The sequence below is a fragment of the Manacus vitellinus genome, unplaced genomic scaffold (genome assembly GCF_001715985.3).
Source record: "Manacus vitellinus isolate BGI_N305 unplaced genomic scaffold, ASM171598v3 scaffold_51_pilon, whole genome shotgun sequence".
Lineage (NCBI taxonomy): Eukaryota > Metazoa > Chordata > Aves > Passeriformes > Pipridae > Manacus > Manacus vitellinus.
The window spans coordinates 504,917-529,703 of NW_021940620.1; the positions used below are offsets into that span (position 1 = coordinate 504,917).

General features: G+C 41.9%; 1 protein-coding gene across 5 annotated transcripts in view; it reads left to right on the forward strand.

Moving 5' to 3' along the window:
- The window catches only part of GABRB2 (gamma-aminobutyric acid type A receptor beta2 subunit), a 119,194-nt gene that overhangs the window by 47,678 nt on the left and 46,729 nt on the right, over positions 1–24,787 (forward strand). For all 5 annotated transcript variants that reach the window (XM_018081103.1, XM_018081101.1, XM_018081102.1 and 2 more), the window contains one exon: positions 17,008–17,090. In XM_018081103.1, coding sequence (XP_017936592.1) covers positions 17,008–17,090 — 83 coding nt within the window. The remainder of the gene's footprint in view (positions 1–17,007; positions 17,091–24,787) is intronic.

A 24,787-nucleotide genomic window follows, 5' to 3' on the forward strand; every position in this document is an offset into this window, starting at 1 on the left:
TACCAGCCCAGTGTCATCCTTTGGAAATCCTGGGGCAGGACGAGTGAGAGCAGCTCTTGTCCTGTGAGTCAGCACAGATCCAGGCTCGGGAGGGGAACTGGGAGCCCCCAGTGGTGCTGAAATGAATCAGTTGTTGTTTTAAACAAACCAGGGGTCAGCTCCAGCCCAAGGGGTGGGCCAGAGTCTGCTTGTCTTTCTCATACAGATAGTTGTGTTGAAGGTCCCAAGGAATAAAGCACAGAATTAGAACTGTTCTTTCTAACAGTGAATAAACTGAAGACCTGGACATGAAACGAGTCCTGCAACTTCCCTGCTCGGTTCTTGCATTTGTTAAACTGCAAAGCTAAAACGTGCCTTCTCACAGGGGTGTTGTGAAGATTAATTAATTAGTTTGTAAAGTGCTTTGATCCCATAAAACACTCCATAAGTGCCAGGCATTATTATGAAGAATTATAAAATGCCAGCCCAACGTGCACCTTGGGAAGGCTGGTTTGGAGATACAAATGTGCTGCATCCTCCACAGGATCACACTGTTCACTCCTCCCACCCAGCAGCCCATTCACAAAACGAGCCAATTTTAGGAAAGATGCAATTTTTGGAATAAAAAGGAGATCACCGGCTGTCATAAATATCTTTTTCAATTAAGGGCTTATAGATTAAATATGCATTTTGCTGTAGGATTTGGAATGGCATCATTTCACCATCCATCCTCAGCAGCAGGGAAGGTATTTGTAGTTTGAATATCTCCACTATCTGGAAGAAAACAATATCTTTCTATTTCAGTTCCTTTAACAGATTTTAAGTATGGGATAAGTATTCAGAAAGGTCTTTTGCTTTTATTTTTTATGAAGTGGCTGTAAAATCATTAGTTTGTGAATAATTAATTCAATTAAGCGTAATAAGAAAAAAGCTTTAAGTCAAGGAATCTTTTCCATTAAAAGCCCTATTATCCAAGATTATTACATTACATTGAAGTGAAAAAAATCTGAGTTTTATTGCCTAACAGGCAGACTGTGGCATTTGCTCTATATTAGCAAGAAAAACTCTATCAGCTGTAGAACCATGTAATAGTTTAATTTCTCTGAGGGCACTGCATATTCCAAAAACAAATAGAGGTCATCAAACATTTAATCTTAAATTAAAATTTAATAATTTATATAATTTAGAATTACAGCAATCTGTCATTTTCCTGCTGTAATGTTTTTAATCATATCACATTTGAGCTGGTAGTTGGTGATGCTGAGAATGGAAATTTTCACATTGAAAAGTCTCAGGATGCTCTGCCCAAGGCTTAGCTGATGGGATGGATGCTAAATGTATGTATACACACATGAGCTTAAATACATGCTGTGTATTTGATATATAAATACAGCATATTTGTGTATTTGTATACATTCTACTTGCACGTATTTTTTGGCTAAAACTGGTAAAATCTGAGATGGAGGCCATAAGTAGGGGCAGGGGGCCTTGCATGTGTAAGAAAACTTAAGTTATGACACTGTCTTTATAAGTAAAAATACCTCTTGTGAGTCACACAACACAATTTCTGATTGTTCTTGTGATTGTACAAAGGAAGCTTTTCTTTGACATATTTAATGTAAGATATTGTAGAATACTGTTTATTAAATGAAGGGGTCTTTTTTTGTCCTTACCAAGTGTTATATCTGAAGGTGCAAGTATTGGGGCTTATTTTTCATTCCAGTTAAATACCTTATTTTGGTGACAACCCCCCCCCTCCACCAAAACATTTCCTTTATGTTTTAATGCACCTTCTGGGAAGAGAACAGCTGATTTGTTCTCCCACTGTTTTATCATACTTGTTATTGAACTTTACAAAATAGTAAAATGGTTTCTGAGAAATAAGAATTGCCGAAACTCCTGAAGTCTAGAGGGGTTTTATATATATTTGTTTTCCTCATCTCCTTGGATCTATTTTTTAATTCTCTGAAAATAGGAGTTTCTCATGGTCCTCAATGTGCAAATCAACTGAGGAGAGCTTTCCTGGAACAGTGTTCAGTCCTGCTTAGGAGAAAAGAAGCTAGAATAAGATATAAGAAACTCTGCAGCTTTGTGGTTCCAGGTGTTCTCCAGACTCTGGGAATGTGTGTGAGTCACCACAGGAGAGCACTTTGAGCTGTGCTTGTCCCTGATCTTTAGGCTGGAATGCAGCCACTGGCCCTGGCCCTTCAGCAGAGGCTTTTCTGTCCCCCAAATCCCCTGTAGAAGGTGGCAGTGGTTCTTTTTCTGCTGCATTTTTGTTTCTGAATATTCATCCCTAGAACACTCCCTGCTTCTGCTGGCCTAGAACCATCGAAATGGAGAACAGAGAGAACAGAAAAGGTTTGGAAAACCCTTCTTTTCAATCCACTTGAATGTGCCATCTGTAGGAGCAGATGGGAGAGGTGTCTCAGGGCCAGGAGGAGCCCGAGAGAGCAACCCCCAGGCAGGAGCTCGTGTCAGGCCAGAGGGGACCCAGCAGTGCCCCCCTGGGTGACCCCCAGGCTGTTCCCCAGCAGTGGCTGTTCCAGAGCAGGAGGTGTCTCAGGGGGTGTCACCAACACAACCCAGCTCCCCCTGGCTGGGCTCTGTGCACTCGATTGTTTCTGAGCAGCTGCCAGAAAAGAACAAATCTTGGGGGCCCTGAATTGTTCTCATGTCTGAACTGTAAATCCACAGTCAGCATTTCCCAAGGAGGGTTTGCCACAGTGCCTTCTCCTCCTCAGCTTCTGAATGGAGAAGTCATTATGTTTTCTCCATCTGGCATCATTCTTGAGAAGAGTTTTTAAAAACATTTCAGTAATCACAGGTATCAAATACTCCTGACATCTTTCAGCAATTACAGTTTCTGTGGCTCCTGCAGCTGTGCCAGTCACCCCACTGTGTGTCCACAGCAATTCCATCCCAGTTTTCCTGCTGCCTAATGGCTCCTAGCTCCTCCTGTTTGTTGCCCAAACAAACACTTACAGCTTATAGGCATGTTTGCATTTACTGACAGGGGTCTCTCTCTCAGGCCTATTAAAACTCTGACAGTTTGAAATATTTGTTCCAAAAATTTATCTTGAAAAGTGAAAGGCACAGAAAAGCATATGACCTTTTTATGGGGAAAAAAAAAATCTCTTTTTCCCAAAGCCCTTTTCAGGATTGTAAAGCCATTGGGGATTATAAAGCTAACATTTGTTTCCACTTAGAAAATGTAGTGATAGACCTTAACAATCACTGCAAGGCTAAGGTGGCTTTGCTGTAGGTGCTGCATGTCAGCTTTTTTCCTATTTAAAGTGGTAATAGAAAATTTACTCAGTATATATTGAACAATGTTATGGTGCATTCTCTTCAGTGTCAGAATGGAGAGAAGCAAGGAATGTGTGGCTGTTGGGGAAACTCTTGGAAACCTCAGGTTCACTGGCATTAACTAAAACTGGTGCAGTATGATTAGGACCAAGTGGTTTAGCACTTATTTTGCAGGCTTCCCTCATGGATCATAACTTTTCTAACCCACTTCAGTGTGTTATTTCTGTCCATCCCAAACCTATTCCCATTTGGAAATACCTGGATAAACATCAGAAATGTTGGAGCTAGAAGGAAAAAGTTCTTTATTACAATGTTGACAACCACAAATTCTGTCCCTTTTTTTTTCTTGTTATTTGCAATTGTGACTTCATTGTTGTGCCAGTTTTTACAGCAGTTGTTACTGGTAGAAATGCTAGCAAAAATTAACTAACAGTAGATCTTTGTAAGAAGTGAGTTTTAGAATAATAGCCATGTACCTTAAGAAGGCAGTGTAGCTGATACTGCACAGGAACACAGTTCAGAATGCTTCTGCTTGTGTGGGAAAGTGAGAAAACATGAATTTACTGTGATCATAAAGCTTGCTACAATCTGCCTCATAGATATTTTTACCAAAATATTCCAAATTTCAGGCAATGAAAACTGTGGAAATCCCCTGAACTGCAGGGTGTTTGTATGTGGTCAGCTGAGGAGGGAAATTATTTTTAGCCCTTGCTGATAAGCTCTATCCTTTCAGGGAGATATCATCACCTGTATTTTCATCTTATCAGTCCTCTCTAGAAGATGCTCCTGTCTGCTCCACTTGGTTCTCTTTGTACAAAGCAGAGATGGCCATCAGAGCATGAGATGGAAAACAAGACAAAGGCAAGGAGGCAAATACTGAATATTCATCCCCCCCTTCTATTTTTAATTATACACATTAAGAGCTTATTTCACAGTTCTGTCCCAGACTACCTTTTATTCTTGGCAAGCAGCTGAGAGTCCAGCTCTGTGCATCCTTCAGCCTTGGGCTGTGGCTGTTCTGCACGGGGGTCTCAAAGCACACCCAATATTCCATTGTGGTTATCCTGAAGTGCCTTTGGATGTTCTCTCATAGTGTCAGTGCTGCTGCAGAAATGGCAAGTAGGACAGAGAGGAGATGACTTTTGTTGCTGTTGGATTTTTAAAGAGGTGATAGAGTAGCCATAAGAAAGAGATGCCATGAGTGATTTTCCTACAACTGTGCTATGCCTTCCAGAAATACCTTCGTGAGCTGCAATATTTATCTGCAAAAGAATTGTGTAAGGACGCTGCTGTGTTAAAGGAACATCCACCCCTTTTCCCAACCAAATGGAATAGTTTATTGCCTTTTGAAGGAAGAGATACTGAAGATACAGTCAAGATTAATTACTTTTTCATAGCCTTTTGTCTTCAGCTTCTGAGGCAAGGTGGTTTTATGTCATAGAGAAGACACAGTATAATTTCAGGAAAATTATTTGTACATTACTAAAACTGTAGGATGTGGATAAAACGTTGAAGGCTGGTATTCAGAAAGGTGTTCCTAATTTGCAGTTATATATCTTTTATACTACAAATACAAAATACTCAGCCTCGTTTTGAAGGGTCCGAGGTAATTTCCAGGTACATATAATGCAGGATTCAGAGTTAAGACGTTTTTAAAGTGTTTCTTTAGCTTAAAAAAATCAGAAAAACAACTGAAAAATCTGAGGAGGCAAGTTCCAGTTGAGATGAAAATCCAGTTGTTTGAGAGTATGAAGATCTTTGTACCCAAGGATTGGGAGGAGCCCTTTCCCCTGCCCAGGTGGTTCTGTAGGAACCCCCTGATGCTGCAGGTGGGGTCCCACTGCAGTGAATCAGCAGCACCTGCAGTTCCCATCTCAGTCAGGCCTCCTTCCATCTCTTTTCTGCTCCTGCTTCGGTACAGACTCAAACTTACCTCATGGCACCCTTTCTTTTCTTATACTGAACACTTCACATTATTTCCAAAACCATCTGAAGTGTGACGTGTGAGGATGTCTCAGAGTCCAGTCCTGTGCTGGTACGGTTGGTGTTCTGATGGCTTTTTCTTTTTTGTTGTTTTATTTTGTTTTGGGGGGTTTTTTCTGCGTTAATTTTTTTTTGAGTACTGCAGGTATTTTTCATGTATTGAAGGATTGCCTCCTATTCCAGCTGTCTTATTCTGGTCACAGCTTGTCTGCTTCACCTCCTTTAATTTTCTTTAAGGGTTATCTTTCCATTTTATTTCAATACAGTCTATATCTGTGATTTATAGGATTGCTGGGAAAATAGGCTGTGTCCTGGTTCTGGAAGTGGTAAGATTGAACAAAGCACTGACATTGTGAGCAGTGGGGACTCTGCCCCACAGAACTGAGGACAAGTAAAAGGGCATGGAGAGTAATATTGTTTAATGTCAAGAATGAAGGTAAATATTAAGTGTTACCTCTACTATTCATTATAGATCTTACAGAACCTTATTATGGATATTAGATCAATAGAATAGGCAGTTAGGAAATACATGACTAATAGATGCAGTACCTGAGCTGTATAGCTTCAGATAGGCAAGATAATTATGACTGAATCTTATGAAAGAAAGAAAACATTGATAAAGCAGGTTTTTCACATAGATAACTTTTTTTTTAAAGTTGTTTGTCACTGCAATAGGTAGCAAAAAAGGCTGTTGTTTGGATCTGTATATTGGGTTTTGTCCTATGTTAGGTATGTTACTTGTGGCCAAGCTGATAATCCCAGAGGGTTTGCTGGGAATAGCTCTGAATCCCACTCCTGTAATCCTGGATGTGGCAATGGGGGGGGGAATGTGGCAAATTTAGTATTGTGCCCATGGCACAGTCCAAAGGGTATTTCTAGAAATAAAGTATTCTTATACTTTGAGACTTTTAGAATTCCATTTTGGTTAAGAGAAATGGAATTGGTTGTGAGGGTTCGTTCATGTTCATTAGTTTTGACAGGGATGAGCAAGTGAAAAATTTTATTCCTTGCAGTTATTTGTTGTTCAACAGCTCCTACCAGCCCTGGAAAATAAAATGTTCTGAGTGCTTTTTAAAAGAGCCTGATAGTTCTGGCCTAGTGTGACAAATAATCTATTGTCTTCCATTCTGAAAGTGGGATATCAGTTAAGAGAACAGGGTTTCAGCTCTGCATCAGAGGATTTATCTACTAAAAAAGCTTTAGTGAGGACATTCTATACCCAGGAACATGGGAGAGTTTCCACTTGGGTAAACAAGTCCCTCTCAGTGTTGGCACACAGGGTCGATGGTAGCAAAAACATTCCCCTTCCCTATTGGAGCATAACTCTGTATTATTTTCAATACTAAGTAGTAATGAAAATACCCTCCCCCTGCTTCCTAACTGCTCCTTCCAATGCAGGGTTCTCATCCCAACCCAGTGGGCCCATTTTTAGAGCATTGTTTTGGAGCCACTGTGACAGCTTCAGGAACTGGGGAATTTTACTTGGTTTGTCTGAAGATTAGGATCTTGGCTAATGACTACACAGTCATAAGTGATGATGCTTTTCCTCCTACTCCCTTGTTGCTTAGAGCATATATTAATGGTGCAGATGGCAGTGGCTGAGCTGTGTGATAGTTGGCTTTCCATCTCCTCCTCTCGTGACATTTACACCATGCAGAGAGGGTGTCTTGCCATCTCCTGAGTTATGGAGATTTGTGATTCATCACCTGCCTTTTAAATCCAACACTGTGATTGCATCTTGTTGCTGAGGCAGAGCTTGGAGGGGCACTTTCTGCTTTTAAACACACCTGTGCCAAGCTTTGCCTGAAACCTTCAGGGAAATCCCAGCCAGGAGCACTGAGTGTTCATTCCTGCTGACAACATGTGGAACCTGCAGGGTTTGGTCTATTGAGCTTTTGCTTGTTTAGGAAAGAACCTGTGTTGCAGGTACAGTCAAAGGAAGTTCACTGTTATTTTTGCAAACTGAGAGGATGGTTCTTTTCCTGTCAATGAGTTCTGCCCCTGGTGTCTCCTTATCAATGACATATATGTGGTTTCTGGCCATACAGGGATGAAAATCTCTCTGTTTGAAGCTGCTTGCAAGGGGAGGGGGTGAGAGGGTAATGAGCCTTTGGGTTCCAGAGAAGTGATGCTGAGAGAGAGAGAGAGACTTTGAGGGCTGTTCTGGCACATGTCAAGGTCCATGAGATATAAACAGGGAGAAGTGTGAATGGAGAAGTGACCTAAAAAGATGTGGAAAGGACCTGAAGGGAACTTGGATTTCCTCCGTCCAGAGTTGGGCTGCCCCAGAACGTGGTTCTTGTTACCTAACACAGAAAATACAAAGGCTTTGCAGGATGTGGAGTTTGCCCTCTGAGTAAGGTGCTGGTATTCTGAATTAAGGAGTGTCTCTGCTATTCCAAGAAGAGAGAAGTTATTAATACCTTTTTGAAGTTCTGTTTGAATCAGTTGATTAGAAGGTGACTGAGGAAATGGAAAGCTGAGGCAGATCTGCTGCACCACAACCCTCCTTGCATGCTTTCAGTATCTAAATTTGAGATTCTGACTGTTGAAAATGCTGGCAAGTACAGCCATTTTGAGTGATCTGGTTATTACCTCATGTTTGTGTCTCTGGGAGATGTGGGTTACAGTAAAAGCAGACTCCACTTAACTCCAAAGAACAGCTTCTGTGGTGCAGTGCTGACACTCATATGATTTGTCTTCTCATTTGTCAGCTTGGAGGAGCATTGGGGAAAAACATTTAACCTTAACAAGAGGGTTATTAAACTGCTGACATTGTTTGCTAAATTTCTGGTCTATGGTTAGAAATGAGATTTGCCACCTATAAGAGAGATTTTGCAGAGGCACTGGCTCTAGCTTTAGGTTAAATCAACATATGTAACACATGACAGTAGTGATGAATTCTGGTCAGTGCTTGAAATATCTGAAAGTAAATTTTTATCTGAAATACTGAAATGTTGTGACAATTAAAACACCCAAACAAACAAAAAACCCCCAAACAGATGGATATTTCTCCTTACGCAGCATTTAACGAGATACTTGAGAACACATATCGTGAGATGAGAATGCTGGACTGGCTCACTCAGAATTATCTTACCCATTCAAGACATGACAGAGATCATTTTCATTAATTGTTCCATATTTCTCTGTTGGGAACCCTGCTTGCCCATGGCAGTGTGGCTGTCTCGTGACAGTGTCCTCTCCTCCTGGCCTCACGGTGCAGGCAGTGCTCACCTGCAGTGCCCATCCCTGCTCAGGCTTTCCTCTCCAGGAGTGAGCTTTGAGAAGCTCTTCCAGCATATTTCCCACAAGTACTGGGGCTCGGGAGGGAGCGAGGGTGATGTCACTGTGGGGTTGTTATCCCTGTACACTGAACACATTCAGAGGTGTTGTGCCAGCTGGTTCATGGGCACTGTGCTCAGCTCTCCCCACTCTGGGTGCATGTGCCCACCGTGCTGGCGTTCCAGGGCTTTGGTGAAGGGCTCTGGCTGGATGGCCGTTGCTCCATGCCTGGCTCAGGGTGGATGGGGATGTGCAGGAGAGGACACAGAGCCCCAAAGCCCTGCTGTGCCTGGAGCTGCTCTGTGCTGGGGCTGCTGTGCCAGTGCTGCTCCCACCGGCGGGGCCGTGCCAGGGTTTGTTTGCAGTCACCTCAGAGCTCCTGTGCATTTAATCAGGGAAATGCTTCCAGTGCCCTGCATTTGATTTAGTGAGTTTCAGCATGTGTTGTCTGATTGCTAATGTATGAAAGACCTTTAGGTAAAGCATGGGAGTAATTTTAGAGATTGGTTGGAAAAAAAGAAAGGAAAAATACACACTTTTTACAGCAAAATGATCACATTAAAAATTCCCTGAATTGAGGGAATGGGTCCAGGACAGGTCTGACATATCTGAGAGAAGCATTTAACTTCTCATCAGATGTACATTTGCTCTGTTGGGTAGGATTCACAGTTTTCAGCTGACTCTTCACCTGCCTCAAATGTGAACTACTCTTGTTTCTTGGAGAAGAGAAGGTTCATGGAAAACCAATGTAACATGGAAAGCAGTGGGGGACATATTTTCTAAATTAAATTGTAAAAATACACAGTACAAAGAAATCCTTCCTGTGTAGCTTATGTATTGATTGAACTTGCACTGCAGTGTGAAGTGTTACAGAATGCCAGGAGTGATACCCCCTGTCTGCATCAGTCTGGAAAGCAGAGACCTGATTAAACTCTGATTAGAATCAGTTGAACTCGGGTTCTCTTTGATACTCAGGTCGTACACTGTTTGCTAATGGTGTTGTGTAGAGAGTCAGCTCAGGCTCTTTGGCAGGTCAGATCCAGTATCTTCCCAATCTAATGGCTTTATTGATCCCCCATGCAAAGAGCTGACTGCACAAAGCCATGGATCGTACTGGCACTGGAATGGAGAAGGGACCTGGCTAAGGATACTGAAGCTTGGCTTAAGGGAACACAGATTCTATTTATTAAAAAGTATATTTTGCAGCAAAATATGGTGATTAGGATGAGGTTCCTCTTTTTTTTTTTTTTTTTTTTTTAATTCAGTGTATGCATTACAGTTCTGGCCACTGAGATCCGGTAACTGAGAAGTTTCAAAGGTTTTATTTCATGAACAGGAAAGGACTGACTGGATATCCCAAAGCAGCCCCTGTGCAGCTTTTCTGTTTAGATTTCCACCGTTCAGAGGGTTACAGCTCTGATCAAGCCTTCAGTGCCTCTTGCCAGTATGGTGCAACAGTATGCCAGAAATCTTTGGGGTGGTTTTCCTGTTTCTGTTTGGAACAAAGTTATGAACATTCTGAAATGAAGATGAGGAAGAGAAAGGTTGTAACTGAACATCTGAACTTGGGCACAGAAAGAGATTTCCCTTTGGAAATGGCTTTCAAGAAGAAAGCTGGAGTTCACTTGGATGCCTGGTAATTTTAGTCATTAGGTTTGACTCATTGCTGTGCTTCTCTCACTCATCCAGTGAACTCTTAGCTAAAGTCGAAGTGATCTGAAATGTTCTGGTTGATCTGAAATGATCTGATTTGGAAACGTTCAAGGAGAACATGGCTTCCCATTTTCAAAATAATATTGCTGCTGCTTTAATAATATATTAAAGCAATAAGTCTATTTGGTGTCTAAAATAGGTCAGATAAGAAATGGGAGGTATAAGCCCAACAAAATGAGAAGAGCACTGAGGCCAGGTGTGACACCTGGCATGTGATGGGAGGCAGGTCCAAGTAATTTATTTTTTCATTGTGAAAATAAAAAGGAATTCTACTGGCTCAGGTATCATGTCAGTAGAACTATTAGTCAGGGGAAAGAAAAGAGGGAGTATGATCAGAAATCATCTTATTTGCTCAGTGTAGGATTTGATGTCTAATCGCATTTATTACTTTTTTGTAGTCACATAATGGTAACTTTTTGCAATAAAAACTAAAACCTAAAACCACTTGAGATGTTAGATTTGTTGTTAACAGTTTTATTATTCATTGTATTGGTTACAGGAATTAATAGATCAAATAATATAAAGAAATTAGAGAAAAACATTGGTAAAAAATTAGATTCTTAGGAATGAAACTGTATAGATCAGTGCTAAGTATTCATTGGGGTATCATGACAATAATATTGTGGGCAGAGTTTGTTCTCTGTTAAATCTAAAAATTGACTTGGGTGATGCAGCAGTGATGTACAGTTGAGGAATGATCAATAATAAAGATTTGTGTAAAATCAAAGCTAAGAGCCTAGGTGATATGTCATACTTCTCAGTCACTGAAACCCAATTCTTGCTGGCCTGTCTGGCCAGGATTGAGAATGGGATTTGGCCACAAAAAACAAAGGAAAACAGAGATGCAGGGCTAAGCCCTCCAAGTCAGAACCAGCTTGTTTCGAGGACAGATGATTAAGGAACAAATATCATTTATGTTATTATGTAAATATGAGTGTGTGAACATATTTGTGAGGTATATGAACTCCAGATGCTTTGGATCTCTAGGATCATCTGTGGTATTTGTTTGTATTCTCTCCTTATTGACAGTTGGTATTACAATGATATTTGAAAGGATGTCAGTAGGGCAAAATTACACATTTGGATACGTCTCTTGCTGTGCCCGAAATATCGGAGTGAAGCTGAAATATTTATTTGCAAAGCAAGAGATATTGATCCTCTGACAATAGTCAGTGACATGGATATTTGGGTTATTGTAGGGACTGATCACAGCAGATTTAATCAGCTTGTTCAACAGTAGTACCAAAGGGGGCACTTTCTCTTTTTTTCTTGTGGCTCAGTGTTGAGCCTACAGGATGCAGGAGGGAAGAGGAGGGTGGGGACAGCAGAGATTTGAGCTACATCATTCTCTTTCTGAAGTGCTCGGTGACTGCCTGTGCTTCCAGCTCTTACTGGACATTTTTAAAAAACAAAATTATTTTCTACAGTTGTTTGATAGTGGCTCATCTCTCAGGTAGAGAATAAAGGAGGTACCAGAGGTCAGAAGCAGCATTTTGCCAGAGCACTGTGAGGCCCTAAAGAGCACATTCCAGGGCAGAGGGAGCTGTGCTGCTGTGGGGGAGCTCAGGATTTGCCTCCACGTGACACAGGAAATCTGGGGCTCTTATTTTGGGGGATTGCTCAGCCTGTTTTCTCAGTCTGAATATCTGGTGAAGGACAGTTTGGTTTTAGATCTATTCAGGGAATAGGGAAAGGGTGAGTATCCTCTGACATGAGGAAAAACAGAACAAACCCTACTCTCAGTTCGTCCCAGATTTGCTCCTGGTGAGGTGCCCAGTGCAGTGCCCTCTGGAAGGGTCAGAGATGGGCACTGGGCACAGCCTGGCCAAAGGCAGGAGCTCCAGGGCACCAGTGTCAGCACACGGGGATGGAGCTGCTCATCTCCTGGAGGAGGATGTTCCCCTCCTCATCCTCCTCATGGTGAGGACACCCCGGGGTGTTTGTACCACCCACTTTGACATCTGCTGAAACCATTACTGAGGCATTCTGAGGAAGGTCAGGTTGTCTATGGACAGAAAGTAGAAGAAGAAATTAAGAGAAGCTGAGTAAATACTTCGTTCACAGCCTGGTGAAGTTCTGTTAGAGAGAGTGAAGAGAAAAGAGGTTACATGTTTGTGAGCTTTTTTTTTCTTTTGCTAGAATTACAAAGGGTTTTAGTAGATGGTCTAATGGGAAAAAAGGCATAGAGAGTAAGTGGTCTAATTGAAATCCTGCACAGGGGCAGCCCAACTCTCCTTGCATGCCAGGCTGTGCAGATAAGTGTCGAATAAGAATTCAATTATTAAGCAATAACCTGTGTCTGTTATTGTACTGTGCTTTGCACAGGTTGCCTTCATGCTGTCTCCCCATTTGATTGCTTTTGAAGTGTGACTCTTACTTTAGGACAGGGAGAGTTCATTTTACTTTAGTCCCAGAGTTTTGCAAGGATTAGAATTTTATGGGTTACTGCTTTGCTGTAAAGGTTCTTGAAAGAAATGTAATAATTTCAGGTCTGTGCTAGAGGGTCTTTTACTGACTTTTTCCACCTTTTTGGATCTGAGAGTGATTCTGCTTACGAAGAATCCACTTAAATTTATTATTTCTATTGACATTTTCCTCTGGGAAATGAGCTGTCTGACTCACAAAAGCCAGAGAGGAAAGGGAGCTTTGGGCTCTAATCTTACTACTTCTGTAAGAATTACTAAATAAGCTGCAATCATAAAACTGAATGTGCCTTTTTTACTGAAGATTGTTTTGACTTCCACATTAATTTTTAGCTCAAGTAGAACTTCCTTTCTCCAGAGCAGTGAAAATACTTTGCACTCCGTTTCCCGGAATAGGCAGGTCACTGATGACATTCCGGGGGGGCATTTTCTGAGAGGGCAGGACTTGGCAGAAATCAAATGCACAGAAAGTGCAGGTGAGGCACATCCTGGAGCAGGGACTGCAGTCTCTGTGGGAGCTCTCTGGGGCTCCTCCCGGACTGAGGGAGGTGCAGGAGCTCAGGCTGTGTCAGCACTGACCCCCTGGAAGGGGCTCCCCAGGGACTGAGGGAGGTGCAGGAGCTCAGGCTGTGTCAGCACTGACCCCCTGGAAGGGGCTCCCCAGGAAGAGTGTCTGACTGTGCTGGGGTCGAGCACTGCAGGGTTTGGGGGGTCACTGCCCTCTGAGACCTGATGGAACATCAGACAGACCTGGGGGCAAAGGAGCCTGTCCTGCAGAGCCAGGGGTGCACTGTGGGCTGGGGGCTGCTGGAGCTGTGGCTCTGTTAAGGCTGTAAAAGTTCATCCTGTTTTACCTGGGATGATTTGCACTTCTGGGTTTCTGTGTTTTCGGAGGCAGTACCACCTGCACAGTCTGTGCACTGAAGCACTGTGTATTCTTTGGAGAAGAGATTCATTTTTTCCCCTGGCTTTTCACTTAATTAATTAAGCATTGTATCTTTATGATCCTGGAATAAAAACTGTTCATGTAGGGTATGTTTACAGTCCAGGTGCTCATTAGAACTCAGCACTGGTTATTTTTGGCACTGAGAATTGATTAAAAAGCCACCAAATTTATGTGTCTCCTTAGAAAGTTCTAGCTCTCTTCGATAGTTAGAAAGAGTCTGTATTTAATGTGATGTAATATCAGAACAACTGAATTAAAGATGTTTTCTATATATGATTTATTTTATGCAACACGATCTGGGTGGTAACATTATAAAATGTTAAGAGAAAGAAGGGGAAATAATTAACTTTTTATTTCAATGCTGATATTATCTAAGTAAAGTAGACATGCAGTTTTCACAACTAGAATAAGAAATGTGTTTTGCAAAATGTTTGAAAATAAAACTTTTGCGTTTCCAGTGATGGTTAATAAAGCAAAAGGACTGTGAACTCTGTGTAAGTGGAGATGTACTAGGTCTTCATACCAAGGATGCTTGTTTCATACTACTCATCATGCTCATATGGTTCCATTTTCTGTAAGTCCTGCAGTGTTTTAGCGTTCTGCCTTTTATTTATTTCTATAGAAAGGGAGAAGTGAAGTGAGTGCTGAAAGACAAGGATACATTTCACAGCAATAAAATATTAAAATTGTGAAGTGCTCCTCTGAGCTCTTCTGCCATGTTATGTGGGTGTTATTTTCCAGAGGAGAACATATTACTTCAGAGAAAGGTTTTGAATAAATTCAGTCTAAAGCAGAATTTATTGTAGCAGAAGATTTTACTGCAGAGTGATGTGTGCTTTTTGCAGGGGTTTAAATTATGAACATGATGTTATGACTGAGTTTTAGACACAGGGACAGGATAGTAAGAAATGCTATCTCACTTAAAGAAAGGTACTTATATGGCAGTACAGCAGGAAATTGGGCACATTGCATGGAAATGTGCAGAAAATTGTGGTTCTTTTGAGTCAGAATTCTTTTCCCGTGAAATAATAGCCAAATTCTCCATTTTTCCATGACTCTTCCCTGTGGGGATGCACATGGCAAAACAGGCTGTCCAGCAGCAGGGAAATGCAGAGCTTCTTCCCCAGGAAGATCAGAGGCACGTGGGTTTTAGTTTCCTCTTCAAAATGTGCTGTGCTGCTTTTACCAGCAGTACCAGCACCAGCACAGCTCACTGAGGCTGCAGTTCCTGGGGGACTCACTGGGGTTTAGCAGCTACTGGCTTTTCCTTTCTTGTGTTACAACTGGCAAATGCTTTAGCATTACATCCTTCACAGTCTTACCTTGTGCTCTGGCTGTACCTTCTGGCTTTAACAAATGCACTGAGTGCTTGCAGAGAGCCCCTGGCTGGTCAAGGATTGCACAGCACAGAGACAAGGGGAGATAGCTGCCTGTCATTAGATAGCGAGCTCCTGAGGAGTCAGGAAAATGAGCTCCTGGCACTTGGGTTGGAATACTCCAGAAATGTTGAGAAGTGGTGGTAGGAGAGAGCATGTTACAGATTCTGGGTAGCATGTGCATATCATTTCATCTCAAATAGAGACATCAGCCCCAATAAAACTGTTCTTCTTTTCCTGTAAAGCTACTTTGAGAAACTTTCTATGCTGTTTACAGTTGAAAGATTATAGTAGTCAATAGCTGAATGTTTAGACTTGATGTTGAACTTCTAGAAATGTCATTTTTTTTTATCATTTGTTATCACTAACTCTCAAACTATGATCACACAAGGGAAGTTTTTCTGTGAATAAGCAGGAGGAGGAAAAATTCTGGGAACTCTCTAATTAGCAAGAAATCTATTTTAATTTAAAAGTAGATTTGTTGGTATGTCTAACAACCTTGACATGTGTCTAAATGCAGTATTGCCCAGGAGAGAGACTTATCACACTGAAGTTTTGTTCCCAGAATTTCCCTGTATTTGCAGCTGGTTCTGCTGCTGTCGCAGATGGTTTCCAGCTGTCTGCAGAAGGACTTTTTCCAAGAAGCAGAGGTGAACAGTGGGTTGAGCTGCAGTACATGATTTCAGTGAATAATGCAGAGAGTTCTGACTCCCAGTCAGTGTGAGCAGAGGATTCTTATAAAGTCTTGATAAGGAGATCCAGTCTGTGGTTATCTTGGGAGCTCTTTGGGTTGCTCCTGGTGTTGCTCGTGGGGAGTCTCTGCCCTCAGGTACCCAAAGCTGAGGCAGAACCTCAGGCTGCTTTCAGCAGGATGTACCTGCAAATATTTAAAGAAAGAAAGAAAGAATCAGTCTGTTTATTTTCCTGGGCTTCAGCTCAGTCTCTGACTCCACAGGCCTCTGATCTGTCAGGGCTGGAGCAAAAGGAGTGTTGGAAGGTTCTCACAGTCCCTCAGGAAGAGCCCTCTGAAGTTGTCACCTTCTTGCTCAGCATTTCTGCAGTGTCTGTAATCCTGTAATTACAGGGCAGGGCTGCTGCCTTCCAGGGCACAGAGAAGTTTCTGTTCTGCTTATTCTCCACAGCTGCAGAGCCTCTGCAGCTCCAAGAGGGAGTTGGATCCTGTCCATCTCCACATGTCATTGGCATTGCTCTCCTGTCCTCCAGTGCTGTTTTTTCTTCACTAGTGATGTCAGAACTGTTTAAGTTGCTATTTTGAATTTCAAATCCCACTTGAACTTGTCAGAAAATCAAAATGTGTAGGATTTTGAAAAACTGTCCCTCCATAGCACTAAAAAATAAGAACTACTAACACTTCTGGGATGAAAGAGTTCTCTGAAGTTGTTTTGTGAGAACAAAGAATGTACAAGAAGTTTTTTAATCAGTTATTGAATATTCTAAATACTTACTATGAAAGACCAGTAACCCTCATGTGGGGGGACAGGATTTTGAGAAGGCAGCTGAGTCCCTCAGTCTCATGTCCACCTCACAAAGTCATGTAGACCTGACAAAGACACAGCTGCTGATCCTGTCACTTCTTGGGGTGTTTGCTATGGACACTTCATCCACTCCAGCTTGGGTCCCATTTTGGGGGGGTGTGCCCTCCTCATTTGGGAATTTCTGGTTGGAGCTAATTCATTTGGTCAGCCTTCAGCTCAGAGCCAGCCTGTAAATTGGGCTGTGCAGTGCTCTCCTTTCTGTCCTGCTCTGGCCAGGCTGTGCTGGGCTCACAGCAGAGCCTCGTGCCAGGGCCAGCTCTGTGCCCAGCCTGGCCTGACCCCACTGGCACAGCCCTGGTTCCAGGTGAGCAGCAGTGGGGTGTTCCAGCAGAGCCAGGCATGAGGTCAGTTGTGGAGAAGCACAGTTTGTGCTGTCAGTGAGGGGGATCAAGGGCAGACTGGAGCAGGACACGTTAACAGGCCCTTGTGTTCCCCCCCAGAATCACCACGACAGCTGCCTGCATGATGGACCTGCGCAGATACCCCCTGGATGAGCAGAACTGCACGCTGGAGATTGAGAGCTGTAAGTACTTCTGCAAATCCTCCTTAGGCGGGGCCGCTGCTTCGCAGGCTTTATTTCTGTCGGGTTGGGTTCGTGAGCTTTTGTTGGGGGTTTTTAACATGCTACTAACCCAGTTGTCTTCCTGTCTGATGACATTTAGATCCTTGTAAACACATGAGAAAAAAATAGCTTTCCAGATGGATTAGTAATTTGTGGCACCGGGATTAGCAAAAGTTATTCTGTGTTTTGATGGACAATTTACAGCTTTAAAAGTCTCATTCAAGTGCCTTGTTGGAGTTCATGTGAGGAGCACAAGGATTATTATCAGTTCTTTATCCTCCTTTACTGCTGAACTGTGTGGCAGCTTGTTTCCATTTATAAATGAAGGCAGGAGGTTACAACTGGCCTTGAAATAGGTGGTTTGTGGGGGTTTTTTTCCCTAACCACTGTGCTGTAGTTAAACTTTGAACACATGTAAGGCAGTTTGTTTATATACACCGACTTAATGACTGGCATTTTATTGAGCTTTCTGTGTAGATAAAATTTGTGAATTAAAACCTCTCTTTTCTCCAAAAATCCTTTAGGGAAATCTATCAGAGCAAACCCAATTCATGATCCCTTTTATAAAGACAGTATTGCAAGTGTGTTTCTTGACACTCTAAGATCATTATCAGCACTCTGAAGATTAATGTCACACTCTAAGATACAGTAGGCAAGTATGTGTATTTTTAAAGTAAATTGTGTGTTATGAACTATTATGTGGGTTTTCTGTGTGCACTGAAGTACAAAATAATAATAATTTGTGCTGCAGTGGGTAAGAACTTGGTACAGCTGAACTTCTTTCTCCTGTTCAGAGAGCATTTAAGAACATGCCTTACATTCTTGTCCGGGTTCCATTCTTTGCAATTCACTGTAATTTCCAGGTAAGTTAAAACCCTTGTGACACTGTTGTGTGAAATACTTTACACCCATAAAGTGAAGGAAGTGAGACTGTCAGTAAAGCTCAGCCCTTGTGTGTGGTGACATTCACAACAGCAAATGGGATGATGGACTTTGCTCTTTTGAGATTAGATCAAATCTTAGTTGTTTAGGGGGTCTTTGTAGTTCATTATAGAATTTCCATTGATAATTGATTCAGAATTTCATACCTGCAGCCAACTACTACATTACCAGTCTGTTAGGCTGATTATAATGTGCAAGGAAACTACTGGCATAATGGTATTCAGGTTTACAGAGATTTTTATTGAGAATGTTTTTGCTGTGACAGTGTCCTTTAATTGTTGTAGCAAGGACCTGGAGTTTTTCTCTTTTCCAGTTAAGTGTGTAAGGTAGGAGGATGAAGAGTCAGAGGACATCCTTTCTCTCTCTTTCCAGCACTGCTGAAATGGTGAACAAGGTGTTGCCATCTCCCTGCATTGCTGAGATGACTGAATCTTTGTGGGATTCACAAACTAGATATCCCCTGCCTCTCACTCTTCCAGGACCCACCCTGGGAAATATTCCCAGGAAATATCTGCTGGGTCAGTCCTTATGCAAAACTGAAAATGAAATTGTCTCTGCTTTTCAATGAGAGCACTTGTTCTGGTTCAGACTTAGAACGTGGGACTTGTAGGTTGAAATTTTCCTTTCATCTGATTTGGAGTAGCCAGATCAGTTTGAAGCCAGATCAGTTATCTTTCAAGAAGCAATCCTAACCAACAAGGTATGGAGCTCTCAGAATTGTTTTCCAGCTTGGTGTGAAGCCACAGTGCTCATTGTGTGACAGAAAGGGGAGCAGTTGGGTTTCCCAGAGCAGTCAGGGGGCTCTGAGCAGGGGTCTCTTGTGGGTCTCTGGGCTCTGTTGCAGGGTCACAGGGGTCAGCTGGGTTTAACTCAGGGTGCTGGATGCAGTACAATTCCCTACACACCTTTTATACACCTTTACTAATTGTCTGTTCTTAGGTAGTCCAATATCAAATGTTTTAATGAAGCTGGGTTAGATATGCTTTGTTTAAAAAAAGGAGTTATTGTCTAGCCAAGTCATTTGAGGGAAGTCATGATACCTTTTTAGCCCATTTCCATACATGTTCATGTCTCTGATGTCCTCCCATTCTTTCTCTGCTTCCTTCCCCTTCTTTCTTCCATTCCTCCCCTCCTCCCCTCCCTGATGCCAGAGTTTGGTGCCTTCTTACACTGGGCTACTTTTTGTTTTCACTTGTCATTGTGTTCACTGAATTTGTGGCCAGTACTAAATTTTTGTTAATTTATTTTATCGTAACTCTAGATTAATTTGTGAATTACATATTCTGGTTGAAAAGGATTGGATATAAAATACAAAACATGACCTAGAGAAGGTGGTGTCATCTCTTAAGATACAAGAGACAGGGTTTTCCCTCTTTCAGTCCAGGGTAGTCTCAGTGATCTTAGATGCTGAAAGTGTAAGAGAGGACCATTCCCTGTTAGTTCAAAGAGTGTCAATTTTGAGAACTGAAATCCTGGTTTTTCATGTCTGGCCAGTTACAGTCTGAGGTCAGTTTTTGCTTTGCTCTCCTTTAAAGACAGAGGCTTGTTAAATGTTCAGTTTTGTTACAATGCCTCTAAACCTGTGGGCCATTATTTCCAGGGGGGTGTCATCTGAGCTATTTGTTTTGTTTCTTTTGTTGTTTCCCAACACACTGAACAGTAGGTTTATAATACCAGAGGGAAATCAATTTTCCAATGTATTCATTTTTTGGTTTCCCAGCTTGCAAACAGAGAGTGTTTTCCTCTTCAGTCAAATACTGACTTGCCTCAGTAAATACCTCTCCTTTCTGCTCCCCACCTCTGCCACCAGTTTGCAGTGCTGAGTTTCTGATGATGCTCTAGAATAATTTGATTTCTCTGCTGTTTTCTGCCTCTCTGGAATTGTAACTGTTGAAAGGAATGTCTTAGCTAATCAACTATAAGACTAGTGGGAGCTCAAAGGCAAAAAGAAGTACAAGGAAGTTTGAAGAATAGTTCATATTCTTATAAACAAAAAAGACCATGTTGCACATCCTGCAGCATAACAGAGATGATTGTGATTCTTCTGAATATTTTAAATGCAATCATTCAAGATTCATCTGGTACATTTAGGCCTTTGACCATTTCTGTTATGTGGTGCCACATAAAGACAAAAACCTACTTCAGTTCCTTCGTCTCTTGTTTCCTGATGTGTTTGACCTGGCTGGATTTGTGTTATAATGAGGTGAAATTCAGGATCTGCCTACATTGTGACAATGTGCTTCCCCCCCATTTCTTTATTGCTGTGGAACAAACAAGAACACATTGAGTTTCTCCTTGGAAGCATATTCTCAGAAATATCTTCCACAGAGTATTAAAGATGTGGCATTAAAAAGGTGCATGAAAGCCCTGCTGTTGGGAGCCTTGGCAGACAGGGAGTGTCCCCTTGGATGTGCTGCCCAGGGCAGGGGCACTCAGAGCAGCACACATGGGCAGGGGGCACTGCTTTGCTCTGGAATGAGAAATGTTTTCAGGGCATTCCAGTTCTGTAAAAACCTGGGGTGTCTGGAGCAGAAATTGTCCCATTTTTTCCTATCTCATGACAAAAGGCCACAGAGACACACCAAGGGAAAACCAATGGGATTGTCTGGAAAAAGCAGGAAGAGCAGAGCTGGAGGAGTATCTTTGCTCCCAGCAGCAGTGCAGCCCAGTATCAAACACCTTCTAATCAGATCATCTGAGAGCTCATCAGCAGGAGGAACACGAGTCATCTCTGTGTGCTCAGGGAGACTTCACAAGTACATTTAAGGTGCTGCAAAGAACTGACAGCAGCCTTTGGCTGGAGCCTGGAGAGCTTTGCAGGTGGCAGCTCTGGCCATGGATCAGAGCTGGAATTGAGGCACAGGGACACATGGGACAGCTCCAGGAGCTGACTGGGCAAGGCTTCCTGGCAAATGTGCTTGATGCCAGGCAAGAAACTGTGCTGATCCCAGGGCTGGGTGTTCAGCAAAGGAGATACCATGGGAACATGGCACTTCCACAGAAGTGGGAAGGGAAACACGTGACTTTTGGGCTACTGATGGTTAGAATCTTAAAAGCCATTCTTGTTTTTATTTTTTCTTTTTTTTAATCAAACCTGGGCTGTATCCTGTGTCTCTTCAGCTGAGTGTGTTTGGCATCATGGCCCTTGTGGGAAGGATGTTCCTCTGTCAGTAGGAGCTGCTGTTGTCCAAGTGCCCCTTTTCTGTCTTGTTCATCATCAGTGTTTGGATGTCCTAATGTGGGTTCTGTGACAATTCAGCACTGAGGGTGGGAAGGGACTTGGATTGTTTAGCAAACAGTGGTGAATTCTGGCTCTGTAGCCACACCGTCCATTTTGGCAACGTGAGCTTTTAGTGTGGCTTCTTGGGACAGATCCTTTGTTCTTTATTTGTCCCCAGTAATTTCTTCTCAAGTATGTTGAGAAGAGGTATAATTTCAGTGGCATAATGCACAGTGGCAGTGAACAGGAAATCCTTGACTCCTCTTCAGTGTGCAGATAGGATGATTCAGTAAGAGCTGAAATAATCCCAGTGGTAGGTGACTCTGCTGGGTAGTTGAAGAGAGGAAGGAAATTCAGCCCATCAATGCACAGGACCAGGGTGGGTTGTGTACAAGTGAACCAGTGCTGGGAAGGTTTTGGGAACACACACAGCCCCAGCTGGGGGCTTTGGTCAGGCTTTCAGGCTGGAAATCAAGTCACATCCAGAATGTATCACCCTGCAGGCAGGCAAGAGGGAAGTGTTGGCTGATTTTCATTCTGTCTCAGCACATCCCTGCAGCAGCACGTCCTGGGAGCTCTCAGAGCACAAACAAGGTGATGCACTGTTTGCAAATGAGGAGAGAATTCCACAGGAGCTCTGCAACACACTCAGCCTTTGAAGCAACCTGGAGTTAAATTTAAAAGGGAATCCAATATAGGAATATCTAAGCTCTGCTTACCAGCCCTGGACCATTCAGGCAATATAGACTGAAGTGCCTTTTCTTTCCTTTTTTATCATTCTGCAGTTGAATATGGAGAATATATGGAATCATAAAGATACAGAAACAAAACACATGGTTTTAAAACTTCTAATGCATTTTGTCTTTTATAGCCAGTCTGAACTAGAGTACATTTGTTCTTATTATGGATGACCCTGCCTTTTATCAAGAGATTATTGGAAACAAAAAGGGCCCAGTTCAAAGAGTCCATATTCAGAAAGAACCAAATTCATTTGCTAAGGTTTGAGGAAAAAATTACATGTCCAGAAAGGTGCTTCTGATGCTGCAGAAAGAAGTCTTCCAAAAGAAAAAGAATATATTTGTAACAAAAACTCTAATAATCTTATATCCAAGAAATCATGTGGACGTGTTGAAGGCTGATGGTTTGGCACTTTACAGGCCTGTTTTGAACAGGTATGGATTTTACAAGGTAAATTCACTTTTTATTTAGGATCTGTGTTATAACATCTCATACTTTAGGCAAATGTTTTTCTGTAGGTCTGATATCCTTTTGAATACTTTGTAACTGGTGACTTCTTTAAGAAAAAGAAATATTTGTAAGTGCTGTTTGAAGAGACATCTGAGATATTGTTACATATCTTAGGTCTGTGTAGTGTGTGATGGGAGACTGTAGTTTATTTTTATTATGTTCCTTGCAGTGCACATATGGTTTGGTTCTTCTTTTAAAAATATTTTTTTACGCCACTGTAAGTGATGGAAGTGGCACTGAGAGCTCACAATGCCTTCTTCTCCATGGTATCGTGTTCCTTTAACACTCTGTTACCTTTCTCAAAATGAAATAATTTCTTCAACATGCTCCAGCTCTTATGAAATGGTAATATTGATCAGGTGCTGGAATCACTTGACCTCAGGTCTTTTGCTTCAGAAGACAATGTAAACCATGATTATCTTGTAGTGATCACACACCTGTGAAGAGAATTCAAATATGTTCCTACAGTCATTTTATTTCCTAAGATAGGAAATGCTTTTTTAAGATGCTTTTTTCCCCCCAGTGCTCAGGGGGCTCCTGCTCTGAAGGGAACTCAGTTTGCAGACTTGCAGGGTGCTCTGGACTTGGGTCACTGTCCCTGACACTGCTCCATTTGGTCCAAGTTTCCAGAATGAGAATTGGAGCTTCATCTCTGAAACGTGAGCTGAACCCTCCTCAGGGGCCTCTGTTCCAGAGAGGAATCTTTGTTCTCCATCGGAGTGGAGTTTTTTGTTTGAGTGATTTAGTTTTGTTTTTCCCAAACTGCAAGTTTTCTTTTTCCTACTGGTGCTCAAATACAACATACTGCATTTTCAATCACTGAACAGGAAAACAGTTTCACTGGTTTTGTTTCAGCAAGTAGAAGCCAGAGGGAATCATAAAATAATCTTTTGTTTTGATTATGACATTAGATTTGGGTTAAAGAAGGGTTGGCTTTTCAAATAGACAAGCTTGGAAACCATTTTACTTTGATGGAATAACACAGTAGAAATTGAATTAGTGGAAGCATTGGCAAAGTTAAAAATTATAATCTTTTCATTGCTTTGATCAATATATTGTGCATTTCTAATGATGAGAGCTTTGTGAAACATGTTAATTTGGTTCAGTTGCTCAGTGATATTTGGTACTGGCAGTTCACACTGATCAAGTTCCACCTGTATTTAGAAAATAAAAACTACTTTCTGTTGCTGGATACCGTCCCATTTTGTTATGTCTAAATGTCGATTTCAGAGTTAGTGTTGCTTATGACATAGTAAATAATTTTTAAAGAGTTCAGCCTTAGTGTTATCAAACTTCTGGTAGTGCTGGGGAATTATCCCCTGGCTAATTCTTGTATCAGTCTAACACCACTGTAATTGATGTGAGAAAGTGCCATTGCAAATTGGCTGGGACATGGCATTGGTGGGCCAGTCTACACAAGAAAACTGTTCTAGTTTTAGAAATATTTCTGATACATATGCCACTCAGAGTATTCAGTATGGATCTGACACACTGTCCAGAATTATTTGGATGGAAATCCAAGAGATCTTTTATGTATGAAAAATTGTCACTCTTAGATAAACTTTCTCATGATGTACATTTGTTCTGAGTAAAAATGAAACACCAGTAATACTGTTACTACTCTTAAGTAGCCTCCAAAATATGCTTTGTGGATGAACAAAGGAAGGGGATGTCTAAGTGGTTGAGAGAAATCATAAAGATTATAGTCTTTATCATTTATGTTGTATTTATAAAAGAGTTGGGGGTTGGTTTTGCCCCTTTTTTTCTTATATAATAATTTAGGTCTGTTGTTTTCAGTGTTGCTTTTTATGTGGGGAAAGAGAAGTCAGTAGATGAATATGTGCTTACATTTCAAGGTATATTCAGGAATGGTTCAGGATGGAAGAGACCTCGGGAGGTCTGTAATCAGCTCAGAACGTGGCCAGCTCTGGGGTCACACCAAGTCACTCAGAGCTTTGGCCTCTCTGGTCTAGAAAACCTCCAAGGATGGAGGGTGTGAAACCTCTGGAGGCTCCAGTGCCTGACCCTCCTGAGGGTGAAGAAGTGGAATTGCACTTGTGGAAAGGGCCACGCTGTGTGTGTGGTTTCCACTGTCCTGACCTGCTGCCTCTGCCCCAGAAGTATGTGCTGGTACTAATCTGAAACAACCTGAGTGCTGTGCAACCTGGGTTGTAAAATGTAAGTTGTGAGTCATGGAACCGAATGACAATATCCTGAGAATGCTCTGAATAAATCACTGCATTGTGCA